The sequence below is a fragment of the Anopheles gambiae genome, chromosome 2 (assembly GCF_943734735.2).
Source record: "Anopheles gambiae chromosome 2, idAnoGambNW_F1_1, whole genome shotgun sequence".
Lineage (NCBI taxonomy): Eukaryota > Metazoa > Arthropoda > Insecta > Diptera > Culicidae > Anopheles > Anopheles gambiae.
The window spans coordinates 14,906,647-14,919,130 of NC_064601.1; the positions used below are offsets into that span (position 1 = coordinate 14,906,647).

Consider the following 12,484-nt stretch of genomic DNA (forward strand, 5'->3'; position numbering starts at 1 on the left):
AATAAACGCAATTCTCCCACCGTACACACCTCAAGTGTAGCTAATTATCTTACCTGCTCTTTTGCTCCTCGAGGACGCTCGAGGAGCGAGACTCTGGCTTCAATCTGCTGTTTCCGTTTCGCCGTATCGATTAAGCGAGCGCCCTTCGATTACCGGCGAAGGATGCGTGGGATGCTGGTGCACGGAAATGCGAACCATCCTCGTTTACCATCCTTTACTCCATTCCCGAAAACACCATGAGGCAAGCGGAAAGGATAAAAAAAACCAATACCAATGTAAGCACCATTTCCATGGGAAAACTTTTCTCACCACTCGTTTCTTTTCCTCTGCACACAGCCCTTCGTCGCCGTGATCCTTGCACACCGCACCGCACTGGATTTGCGGTTGAATTTTAAGTGCTGGTTTCTCAAGACTCTTCTCCGAGGATTGATTGTTCCCTTTTTTTAGGTGTGCCCTTTTCCCTGCTTTGACACCGCACCGCGCGCAGGTCCTTCGTTCCGATCGGCAGCTGATGTAGAGATAGTGCCTCTGTCGCTGTGCGCCCGACTACCCACCCGGCACCCGTCTGCTGCGAGCTATGAGTTTAATTCCCGGAATCTATCTTCATGATACACACTAAATGGTTTGACTTCATTACACACCGGGGCCGAGAATGCCGAGAGCCGTGTGTTTACCTTTCGCCCTCGCCCTACAGCTTGCGAGTGTAGGCACACACACACGAGGATGAATGTGGCGGTTGCCCCGTGCGCCAAGGCAGCATGGTGAGACGTATAAATTGTGATTAACTTGAAGCCGTTTATTTCAATGGCTTGGCGGATCTTATGCTACGAGCTGCTACCGTTACATGCGGAGCTAGATACTTAAGAACTATAAGACACTGCCACCCCAAGGGCCAGTGGTGGGCGCGCGGGGAATAAAACGGCGTGGGGAAGCTTTTAGCTTTATCAGTAAAGCACTTCAATTAAATTTGCAAAAGGCAACAGAGATGATCGGATCGAAAGGTGAAAGCAAAGGATTAGTGTTGCCACCACACCTTGTGCTCCTTGCCCGCTGGGGAATGTTCTTTTCGGGTGTGTGTGTGTGTGTGTGGAAGGGTATTGCTTTACTGTTGCTGCCCACTGCACCACAGGTACGCCTCCTGGAACATCGACATCCAGGGGGCGGCGTTTTTGCACGGGAAATCGGCGGTTACGTACGGCCACTGCCACATCTGCACGCAACGCTCCGGGTGGGGCATGATGGCCAGGTGGCGCCCGTCCGGCGAGCAAACGCCAGCAATGCCCAGCGGGCTGCCGTTCGGGTTCATCGGGTACTGCTCGGTCGGATTGCTCGCATCGTCCACGTACTGCATCGTAACGCACTGGCTCATCAGCAGCCGGTCGCGGCTAGCATCGGTACGGAACGAGAACCGACCCTCACCATGGGCCACCCAGCAACCGAGCACACTGCCCGCCAGGCGGCGTAGCATGATCGACCGGCTCGCCGGAACACGCAGCGTCACCCAGCGGCTTTCGAACTTCTCCGACCGATTACCGACCAGCACTACTTCCGGCACGGTCGGCGTGGCGGCCGTCGGTGCCAGACCCGTCTCGACCCACCCGATCAGTCCCATCAGCTGGCAGCCGTTGCAGACACCGAGCGAGAACGTGTCCTCGCGCTGCCGGAAGTGCTCGAACTGTGGTGCGATCGTACCGTTGTACTGGATGCAGGCCGCCCAGCCCTTGGCCGAACCGAGCGTGTCGGCGTAACTGAATCCACCTGGAGGAGAAAAAAACCACAAGAAAATGTTAAAAAATCCCTCTATGTTTAAGGAAATAAAGACCAAACTCACCCGGAAACACGATACCACGGTAGCGATCGAGCGTTGTGCGGCCCTGCAGCAGATCGTTCATGACCACGTCGTGCACCTCGAAACCGGCACTGAACAGTGCGGCCGCCATCTCCCGATCGCCGTTGGTGCCCTCCTCCCGAATCAGCGCCACCTGCGGCCCGGCCGGCCCGAGCTTCAGGTCCGCGTACACCGCGTCCGGATTGAAGCTGACCGTATAGTGTGGCCCGGTGCGCCGCTCCATGCCCGTGTACTCCTCGATCGCGCTTGCCTTTGCTTTCTGCAGCTTTTCAATCTCGAAGCTGGTCGATTCCCAGCGATTGAACAGATTGAACAGGCTGTCCTGCAGCAGCACCACCTTCGCGCCGGCCCGCACCGACACGGACTGTCGCGAATGCAGATCGGCCACGGCCACACCGCGACCGACGGTGAAGCACGGCACGGCAGCCTTGCGGAAAGCGTCCGTGACGGCGGCCACGTTCGCCTGCTGCACCTCCAGCACCCAGCCGCACTCCTCCGCGAACAGGGCACGGATGGCCGCTTCCTCCTGGCTGCAGGCACCGCCGCTCGATGCCAGCAGCTGCTCCAGATTGATCTCGACCGCCGTCAGCCCGGCAAACGCCATCTCGAGCACCGTCGTAATGAGGCCACCATCGCTGCAGTCGTGCCCGGACAGCAGCATGCCCTGCCGCAGCAGCTGCTGCGTGACGTTGAACGCGCTCTTCAAGCACTGCGCGTTGCCCACATCCGGACAGTCGCCGCCGAGCCGGCCGTAGCACTGGGCCAGCACGGAGCCGCCGAGCCGGAAGCGCTGCCCCTCGATTGCAACGTACAGCAGGGCCGTGTCGGTGCCTAGGGCAGCCGCCTTCAGGTCGGGCGTCACCTTCACCGTCACATCCGGGCAGGGCGCGTACGTCGACACCACGAGCGTGCCCGGGCTGACGACCGTTTCGCCGTTCACGCGGGCCGCCATCGAGAGCGAATCCTTGCCGCCGTCGATCGCGATCGACAGCTGGCCCATCAGCTCGCACATCGCCTCGCACGCATCGACCAGCTTGGCCCCTTCGCCAGCCACCTTGGCCGCCCACATCCAGTTGCCCGAGCACTTCACGTCCGCCAGCTCGCTGATGCCCACGAACACCAGGTTCGAGAGCGCTTCCGCCACCGTCATGCGGGCAGCCTTGGCCGGATCGACCAGCCCCTTGATCGGCTGGGCGCCGATCGACGTGGCGACGCCTTCGCGGGCAAAGTGCGACACCGCCACCAGCCCGAAGTCGGCCAGCGGTGTGTGCAGCGGGCCCACGCACTGCTGCTGCGCCACCAGACCCGTCACCGACCGGTCCACCTTGTTCGTAAGGTAGCGCTTGCTGCCGACGGTGGCGGCCGACAGCACCAGGTTCAGCGCTTCCGGCAGCTTCACCTTGGCCGTTAGCTGGAACTCGTCCAGCCGCTCGCCGATGTGCTGCAGCTTAAACTCCTTCTGCGGCATCTTGCCCAGCACGTGGTCCAGGTGCATGTCGAACGGAACGTGGGCCAGCTCCTTGCCGCACTTGCTGCGGTCGGCAAACCTGTCCGCGCCGGCGTCAAACTCTTGCTCCAGCAGCGTTACGTACCCGGAACCGGTCACCTGTCCGACGAACGAAACCGGACACCGCTCGCGATCGCAGATCCGCTGCAACAGGTCGCGATCGCTTGCGTCCAGCAGGACGGCATTGTTTTCCTGATACTCGGCGCCCCACAGTTCCAGCGTGGAAATGGTCGGATCGCCGAGCTGGAACGCTTTGGAGAAAATGACCGCACCGGCACAGCCCGGTTCGACCAGCTCCTTCAGCACGTTACAGTTACCCCCGGCGCCCTGGTCGTGGATGGCCAGGATCGGGTTGCGGTCGCCCATCTCGATGCAGGCGCGCACTACGCGGTTCAGCTTGTTCTCCATCTCCGCGTCACCGCGCTGGACGGCGTTGAAATCGAGCTCGCTGTTCGTGCTGTCGCCCTGCACCTCCACCGAACTGGCCGCACCGCCACCGACACCGATACGATACACTGGACCGCCGATCTTGGCCAACAGCATGCCTAACGTGGGAAAAGTTGTAAAAAAAAACTTATTAAAAATCAACCCAAACTCATTTCACAGTTCAATCGATCACTTACCCCGCTTCGGATCCTTCTTATCCACCAGATCCGAGTCCATCGTACCAACGCCACCGCTGAACATGATCGGCTTCACGTACTCCTTGCGCCGTCCGTCCGACTGCACCGTGCCGAACGAAATGGCAAAGCCACAAATGACCGGCTCGCCAAACTTGTTGCCATAGTCCGACGCACCGTCGCTCGCCTCGATCAGCACCTTCAACGGACGGGCGAACGAACCCGGATACTCCTGCTCGCTCTCGTAAGGCAGCTTGTGGCCCGGAATGTTCAGCATACCCACACAGTACCCGGCCGTACCGGCGATCGGTAAACCGCCGCGCCCAATGCTCTGCACATCACGCAACCGACCCCCGGTGCCAGTGGTCGCTCCACTGAACGGAGACACCGCCGTCGGCATGTTGTGCGTCTCGGCCGTAAATATCAGGTCCGACTGCACCGATCGCTGCACAAACTTCCCCGGCCCGTCGAAGCAGGACGCCCGGAGGGCCGTATGCTGGTAGCCCTTGATCGCGCTACTATTGTCGCTGAACTTGACCGTATTGTTCGGGTTGGTGTGCCGCTGCGTGTCGCAGATCATCTCAATCAACGACTGCTTCTTCGGCTTACCGTCCACGGTAAGCTTGCCCTTGAAGAACCAGTGCCGCGAGTGCTCGCTGTTGCACTGCGCACAGTCGAACAGCTCCACGTTGGTAGGATTGCGCTTCAGCACCTTCACGAACAGGTTGGTGTAGTACTCGAGGTCCCATTCGTCGAACGCGAGCCCTGCAATGGTGGGAATTTAAATGTGAAAAAAACATCCAATAGGAAACATATCCAATAGGTTATTCGCCTAATGCGTACCATTTTTCACATTAATCTCCTCCAGCGCACGACGACCCAGCTCCAACAGGGGCACGAAGTACCAGTCCTCCTTCGATCGGGACACCATCTCGTAGAAATCGTTCGCCGGGATGTTGCGCTCCGTGTACTGGCACTGCGTCATCGGATCGTGCAGCGTGGGCAGCAGCGCGGAAACAATTCCCGCCCCATCCTTACCGATCGCCCCATCCAGCCCGACCAGATAGCGGGTGGACACCTCGATGCGTTCGATAAAGTCCAGCCCCAAGTTGTGACAAATGCTGACACTGTTCGTGCTGGCGGCGGTGGAAAAGTTGAACCGCGGCCCTATCTCAATCACCACCTGGCTGGGCCCGGCCACCAGTCCCGCCTTCTCCGACAGCTGGTCGGCCGCGTCCAGCTCCTTCAGGATGCCGCGGAGCATCGCGTCGACATTGGCCGGCAGCTGCTCGTAGCGATTGTTCTGCACGTAGAAGCATTTCTCCGTCTGCAGCGTTTGTACGCGCGGGTTGACCTTTAGGAGGGGGAGAACAAATGAGAGAACATAAGCCAAACAAGCCAAAAGTTAATTTTAATTCAAAAAAATCCAAAGGGGGGTGATTGTGTTTAGGCTCAAAAATAACAACCTCGCTCCGTCTCGCTCACTCCCTCGTGTACGGCTTATCAGTGACGTTAGTGTAATCATCATTCACTTTCGCTTATCAGGCCGAAGGTCCTGCAACACGAGATCGTGCGCGTAGACCTTCCCCTCCCCCCGGTTTCGAGATGATCGTCGATCGTGCCACACCGTTGCCGAGCAACAAACTCCAGCCCGTACGGGGTGTGGAATTGCTTCCTCTGTTACTGACACAGTTTCCGTGCGCCGATCCTGACCGTTCGCCGTTCTGTTTGTTTGTTATTTTTGCCTCACTCTTTCCGTTTGCGCTGATCGTTAGAAAAACACAGCAATAGTCCCGTTCCTACGCAATTCCAGCGTGCTGCAACAAATAAGATTATGGGCCCCGTCTCCGGAACACGGACGTTTGTTGCCAAGTCCATTGGGGGATGGGTTGTGAGGAAGATTATTTCAAAGCAAAAAAAATGTTGTTGAATTAACAACTTTAATTTAAAAAAGGCCACTAGCAGCATGAAACACGAGTGCTCCCCCCACAACAGCTGATTTGCCCCGTACAACAACACACACATATATATATATAGGCAGCATGTTTTCGCGTTCGCTAAGCAGAAACACGTGCAGAAACCGGATTTACATGCTTACGCGTCTCTTCGCCTGAGAAAGGTCATCAATCAATCAAGTGGCCCTAGAGCGACACATAAACCCACCGCGACACACCGACGATCACTTCACCAATTCTTCACCAATTTAACCGCTCGATCGTGTCCTCCTGCACGCACGCACCCGCGCAGGATTGTATTGAATGTAAAAACTTACCGCTTTCAGCGATTCCAGCAACGCGTTTGTTTTTGCGGCAGACAGTGCACCGGCGGAATAGTACCGTACGATCGTCATGGTTGATTAGCGCGGTACGAGAGCAGGCTGTTTGCTCGAGCGTGCAAGATTCAGTTCTGGCCCCTGGAGCTGGATGCTGCGAGTTGATAACGTTGTTAGCGGTTGGGTATTTATTAGTTCCAGCTCCACCGTAGAGGGGGGCCAAAGATTCGCATCACACCCCGGAACGATGGTTCCAATTCGGTTGAGGAGCACGCACGCAGAGTACGACGCTTTGAGTGCGTGAACGTAATAGGGAGAGCGAAAGAGAGAGGGAGAGAAAGAATGCGCATCGCTAGACGCTTTGGCAGAGAAGTAAGCAGCGATGGTGTGTTAGTTAGAGCGAGAGGGATTTTGTTGTTTTGCTCTAGCGTGGAGTGGCAGATTCTCTTATTTGAGAGAAAGAGACAGATAAAGTGTAGACTCGCTTTACGCAAATCTCTCCCAAACAGAGCAACGAGCTGTCAAATTGTGCAATACAGTGGTTGGCAACTAATAAATATAAAGTTAAAAATAATTTTTAATTAAAATTTAAATTGCATCCCGTTGTTTTACTTTTGATTGTCATAATTTGTGTACTATCTTTCACATAACAAAATAATTAAAATAAAAAAAAACTTTATTAATGATCCAATCTAGCTAAAAACTATCTTATCTATTGAAGCTGGTAATTATTGCTATTTGCCCATTTCCACTAAACGATTGCACACCCCTGACGATTGTGGATGTAGTTGTGCGTTTTTGTAGAAGGGGACAGCAGCAACAGCACTACGAGTACACGCACACACAGGCAGCGAGCGCTGCAACAACTGGAAAACAGCAGGTTGGTGTGTTGGTAGCGAAACAATATTATTGTTCACCGTACCGTTTGTCCGTGCAGTTCGCAGCCGTGCCCAGTGTCACCATTGTTTCCACTCGCCAGCAACAAAGGGGGAAAAAGTGCAATGTTGTGAATGAAAATCATCTGCAATCGGTGTGAGGAAGTGAGCGGATCGAAAAAAAAGAAAGGAGTTGCGCTCCCCCACGCCCCCGTCAACCGACCAACCCAAGACCAGGTGCGTTTGTGGGGTGAAAGCAGGCAGATAAGCAGAGAGAGGAAGCTGCTGCTGCAGTTCTGTGCAGTTTCGCGAGTTCGGAGTGCACATAGCATCTCGGTTTTTGTTGTACTTTTTTCCCCCCTCCCCACCTCTTCCAACTCGGTTGCTCCGTTGGGCTCGATAGTGACTGCAGCGAGTGCATTACTTTCCCGTGTGCTTCGTTGTTTTCGTTCGTTCAGTCCCCATCCAGTGCAGTGTACGGAGTGGTTGCTGTGTGTGTGTGTGTGTGTGCGTGTTCACGGACGGTGCGCGACCTCTTACCACGGGCGGGTGTGATTTAGCGAATGGTAAGGAGGGGTAGGAAGGCATGTGGACGGAATTTTGCAACTGTAAAAACAACAGCTCACCCACACGACGACGGTGCAATCGGTTGCTTTTTGTTTGCCGTTTGGTTGAATGCACCGCGGACACCAACCACCGTGACCTACAAGTGCGGGGGGAGAAATCGTGCCCACCCCACCCCAGCTGTGAGCCATGAGAAGAAGAAGAAGCATGAAGCAAACAGGCGTAAAACGGTAACACATTTCCAACCATCCTGCGTTATCCTTGACCGCAGACCATCGACGAACGGAGGCACGGTTCCGTTTCAGTGAACGATTAGTCATCGGCAGCACGAGAAAGAGTGGCGGTGGTAGTACCCCGTCATCGTCGCCCACAAGTAGCGAGACAAATTTGGAGCTTTCCGAAAATGGCCACACGATGGCGATGGCGTGTGGTCATGAGGTGACCAATTCAATCTACCGCGATTGCACGAGGTGTGTGTGTGTGTAATTGCTCCGTCCGGGTTGAGAAGGTTACTACGGCAGTGTGTGGAATACCCCCCGCCCTGCGTTCTCGTTCATCATTGCATCGCACGAGCGGAACTTCCCTTCCCCGGAGCGTGCAGAGCGCAGAGCGTGAGGGGTGGTGACAACGAACCGAATGAACACAGTGCAGGGCCGGGACGCGAGCGAATAGAGCAGAGCGAGGGTAGTAGGCGAGGGTTGAATTTATGAACCTTTGCTTGACCGTGGGGTGCAGCTAGCCGGAACGACATCATCGACCGAATGGAGCGAGCTGCCGAGGGACACAGACACACACACGCGCGCGCTCGCTCCTCGAATGCGTGATTGTCGGACTGGAATTGTATCACCTCTCAACCACGACGACGATGAAGATGGTCAAAAGCGATCGGCGAGATTCCGCTACCATGACCCACCCGTTTTCAGCACGACGAACAAGCAAGCCATCTCGGCCATCCCACGCCTGGTGGACGCGTAGCGTCACACACATCCTTCCCTTCAAAGCCGGCATAGCGGAAGGATAAGAGCAAAACAAACTAAGAGCGCGCGGTGCTGTAATAATTAGCATGCCGTGTACCGTAAACAAAGCAATATAAACAGCAGACACACACGCTCGCACGGACACACACATACAGCAAAAAGGGTGCGCCTTGCCCGAAAGGGGAGTTACGCGTATTTGAATGCACCAGCTACAGTGCCAAAAGGGCGAGCCCACCCGTCGATCGCAATGACACAAAGTCGTGCTGTTGCTAGGCCCAAAATGTCCTGGCAGTAGGCCACTGTCGCCATCAGGAGCAAAGTAAAGTAAAGCAAAAAAATAGTATGCAGGGCGCCGCCTGCTACGCCGTTGGTGTGATGGCGTTCAATTAAATTGATTGCTACTGAGCGTGGAAGCCGCTCCGTCCCAGTCTGGTCGTTGGACGGAACCGGTTGGTCCGATATTCGATTCCAGGCGTGGGTCGATGTTATTCTACGCCACGCCAGAATGCAAAGAGGGATGGAATCCGTTTGCCATCCTAGACCCGGACAAGAATAATGATTTTGATTGAAAACATATTTGGCTGTTTTTTTCCTCCTCCGCCGAAGGGTGCGGCGAGCGATCGCATATCAAATTACACGACGATAAGCGATGGTAACAAGCGCTGATAAGGAGGAAGTCGATAAAGCGTTTTTTTTTTGTTTTGTTTGTGACGTAAGTGAAGAAATGTTTGAAAAGTCCGGAAACACAGTTTTTTTTGGGGGGGTTTGAAGCGTTTTAACTTGAATAGCTGTAACATTGTAACGAATTGTTGTTATCTGCCGGCAGATTGCTTATCAAAAAGCGGTCTCGTTAAAAAACCAAAAACAAACCATCCAACGGTTGAAAACGGAAGCCATCCGCGTGATTAAGAAGTACATTAAAAAAGTCTTAATTTATTGAGAGAAAAAAAAAACAAATATTTTTATATTTTTTTATTTTATTTTTTTTTTTATTTAAGCTTCCTATCACTGGCTTTATGCTTGGCTCGCGATGGAGCGATTCATTTACACAAGGAAACGACGAACTTATGTTTTGGCCTTGAGTTGCCAGTTAGAAAACTACCTTCGACCTTTACTTTAACAGCCCTCTCGACCGTCGACCGAACCGCAAAGGACAAGGCCACGATGGAAAAACGGTTACTGGCCACTAATCGGTGCATTATTTGCACTAAATAGCAGCCGCTGCACCACCATTTCTAAGGAAAAAAACCCTCAAACAGCGTAATTGCTCCACACGCATCTGCGCGGGCAAACGACTTTCTGCAAACGTCGATTCGGTTTGGGATGATAACAAACCTTCTCTCTTCGTGCACGCAGTGTGTGTTGGAGATGGGGGGGGGGGGGGGGAGAGGCACATTGTAACGAAAAGGAAATCACATCGAAGTAACCAAGAAAGTGGAACACAACACACCGCCGTTAACGAAGAACACAACTCCCCTCGCAATAGCGGGCCTCTCCATGGCCCAATAGACGGTGGTCCCCTTCCCTTCTCGTTGCAGTTGAACGGTAGAGGAAGGGTTTAAAACACACACACGCACACGCACACAAACGCTCATGTGTGCCGCAGTGGCCGTTTCACGATGTGCAGCACGAATCGGTACGAATCGGTAAATAAAATCGAAAGTCAGCGAACTTCACTTGACCGGCGGATCGGGCACGGGTTGATTAGACACGGTAACGCTTCCTTCGGCCAAAGTGGATCAGCTGTTTATGAGTGTGTGTGTGTGTGCGTGCTTTTTTTTATTAGTGCTGGTATGTTTGAACCCATCGCGATCGCACGCAACGAACGTCACGCAATCGGACGCCGTGCCGCTGTTAAAGTACACGCAAAGCCACCAGTATTGCGGTCAGAGTGGTCGCGCTAATGGTGCCTAGGTGTACGCGTAATTTATGACTCATTCGTACGCGTGATCACTTTCGATCGCGCGGGTGATAGCGGTGAGAAAGGAGGAGCAGCAGAGGAGAAGATTCACTTTTAAAAAGAAGCATATTGTGATAATGGAACACGAGCATTTGGAAGATTGTACCATACCACCGACCCTCCGCACGCTGTTATCAACTTACTAACCGAATTTTGTCCTTTCTCTCTTTCTCTCTTCTTTTTCAGCGGTTGCATCGTGCCACAACACTGTGCAGTTGGGAAGGTGGAACAGTGGGTCCAAGTTGCATCACCGTGTCCGTTCGGTTTGGTGTGCCTGCTGTCTGTGTTAAGATCGCCCGTACCTTTAGAAGCCAGTAGAAGCGATGGAGGATTACAAATTTCTGTTCAAAGTCGTCCTGGTGGGCAACGCGGGCGTCGGCAAAACGTGCCTGGTGCGAAGGTTCACCCAGGGGCTCTTCCCGCCCGGCCAGGGTGCCACGATCGGGGTGGACTTTATGATCAAAACGGTCGAGGTGGACAATCAGAAGATTAAGCTACAGATCTGGGACACGGCCGGCCAGGAGCGGTTTCGTTCGATCACGCAAAGCTACTATCGATCCGCGTCCGCCCTCATACTAGGTAAGTGGCACTAAAATGTCCATATAAAAACACTGAACTGTAATAACGCTTTCTGCTAATGCCGTTTTTTGTTGTTGTTTTTCTTCAGTGTACGACATTAGCTGCCAGCCCACGTTCGACTGTCTGCCCGACTGGTTGCGCGAAATACAAGAGCACGCAAATTCGAAAGTGTTAAAAATTCTCGTCGGCAACAAGACGGACCGGGACGATCGGGAGATACCGCAGGAGGTCGGGGCCGAGTTTGCGAAACAGCACGGCATGTACTTCCTCGAAACGTCCGCCAAGCAGGCGGACAATGTGGAGCGGCTGTTTTACGACATTGCGGCAGTACTGATTGAGGTAAGCGACCTCACCCTTTTCGGGTATTTCTTGTGCCTTTCACTAAAAGCTGTCTTCCTTCGCGTTCCATTGCAGCAAGCCCGCACGAAAGAGTTTACGCTGCGCAGTGAAACGAGCGTCCTGACGAATCTCTCCCAAAAGACGATCTACCATCCGAGCTGCTGCAGCATCGGCGATCGGAACCACGCGCGCAGCAGTAGCACCAGCGACGCACACTACTCGGACAGCTCCGGGCCGGGCAGCATCGGCAGCAATAGTGGTAATTTTATCACCCAGCAGTAAGCGCTTGCAGTGAACGAAAAACAACAGCAAAGCAGCAAAAACAAGCAAAGCTACCTTGAGAAGCCCAGGACATGGGGGGGAACGATTCTGCTCCCCTTTTTGCTGCCCGGTGTGCAATATCCGTCGGGAAGCTGTATGTGTGTATGTGTGTGGGAAGGTTCGAATCAGCACAGCACCCGCATTGGGATATATTACAAGGGAGTTTCAAGGAGTTGTCAAAATTTTGGGACATGTTGCTGACTCTTTATTGCGGGACGTTTAACTCCAATCCAATAGGAATTTCCAATGTTGCTGTTCTAAAAGCATTTTAGAACAGGCAACATGGAAATTCCTATTGGATTCACTAACGTCACAGTTCACTTCCTAGAAGAAAGTGTCAAAGAAGTGTTCCAAAATTTTGAGAACCCCTTGAAAAACTCTGTAATCATGCGCACAAACAGACAAACACAACCACTCACACACACACACACACACACACAAAAGACATGAGATTTTTCAATGGTACCAAAAAGCAACTACCAATAAAGGAAACCGTTTCGCGTGTGCTTCTAAGCTCAGCTAAGTGAAGCGACACCGAAAACACAACACCGTGGCTGGGATCTAAGGGGGTTTGCGCAATGAAGGGAACCGGCGGGTCGTTGATATAAGATGTAAGGTTTT

General features: G+C 53.6%; 2 protein-coding genes across 5 annotated transcripts; one reads left to right on the forward strand and one right to left on the reverse strand.

The window, feature by feature from the left end:
* Window positions 1–775: 775 nt before the first annotated feature.
* LOC1281370 (phosphoribosylformylglycinamidine synthase) lies at window positions 776–6,457 on the reverse strand. Its single transcript, XM_320948.4, has 5 exons — window positions 6,249–6,457; window positions 4,820–5,330; window positions 3,980–4,741; window positions 1,832–3,901; window positions 776–1,758 (listed from the first exon to the last, which is right to left on the reverse strand). Exons 1-5 carry the CDS (start codon window positions 6,324–6,326, stop codon window positions 1,103–1,105), a joined length of 4,077 nt encoding a protein of 1,358 aa, XP_320948.3. The 5' UTR covers window positions 6,327–6,457; the 3' UTR covers window positions 776–1,102.
* A 634-nt stretch (window positions 6,458–7,091) lies between these two features.
* Window positions 7,092–12,409, forward strand: LOC1281369 (ras-related protein Rab-30). Of its 4 annotated transcripts, none has more exons than XM_061640824.1 (4): window positions 7,092–7,360; window positions 10,811–11,203; window positions 11,292–11,542; window positions 11,618–12,409. In XM_061640824.1, the coding sequence occupies exons 2-4, from the start codon at window positions 10,948–10,950 to the stop codon at window positions 11,822–11,824; spliced, it is 714 nt and encodes a 237-aa protein (XP_061496808.1). In that variant the 5' UTR covers window positions 7,092–7,360; window positions 10,811–10,947; the 3' UTR covers window positions 11,825–12,409. The 4 variants fall into 4 exon arrangements, with proteins under 4 accessions (XP_061496808.1, XP_061496812.1, XP_061496810.1 ...); XM_061640828.1 differs by having other exon boundaries at window positions 7,092–7,128; XM_061640826.1 differs by having other exon boundaries at window positions 7,097–7,689.
* The last annotated feature ends 75 nt before the right edge of the window (window positions 12,410–12,484 follow it).

Excerpts from the sequence above, each read along its gene's own strand:
- LOC1281370 (XM_320948.4), bottom strand. The coding sequence starts at position 6,326 with ATGACGATCGTACGGTACTATTCCGCCGGTGCACTGTCTGCCGCAAAA. Across the intron at positions 5,331-6,248 it reads TGCTGGAATCGCTGAAAGCG|GTCAACCCGCGCGTACAAAC; the intron begins GTAAGTTTTTAC and ends CCCCTCCTAAAG. Across the intron at positions 1,759-1,831 it reads CCGTGGTATCGTGTTTCCGG|GTGGATTCAGTTACGCCGAC; the intron begins GTGAGTTTGGTC and ends TTTCTCCTCCAG.
- LOC1281369 (XM_061640824.1), top strand. The coding sequence starts at position 10,948 with ATGGAGGATTACAAATTTCTGTTCAAAGTCGTCCTGGTGGGCAACGCG. Across the intron at positions 11,204-11,291 it reads CGCGTCCGCCCTCATACTAG|TGTACGACATTAGCTGCCAG; the intron begins GTAAGTGGCACT and ends GTTTTTCTTCAG. Across the intron at positions 11,543-11,617 it reads TTGCGGCAGTACTGATTGAG|CAAGCCCGCACGAAAGAGTT; the intron begins GTAAGCGACCTC and ends GTTCCATTGCAG.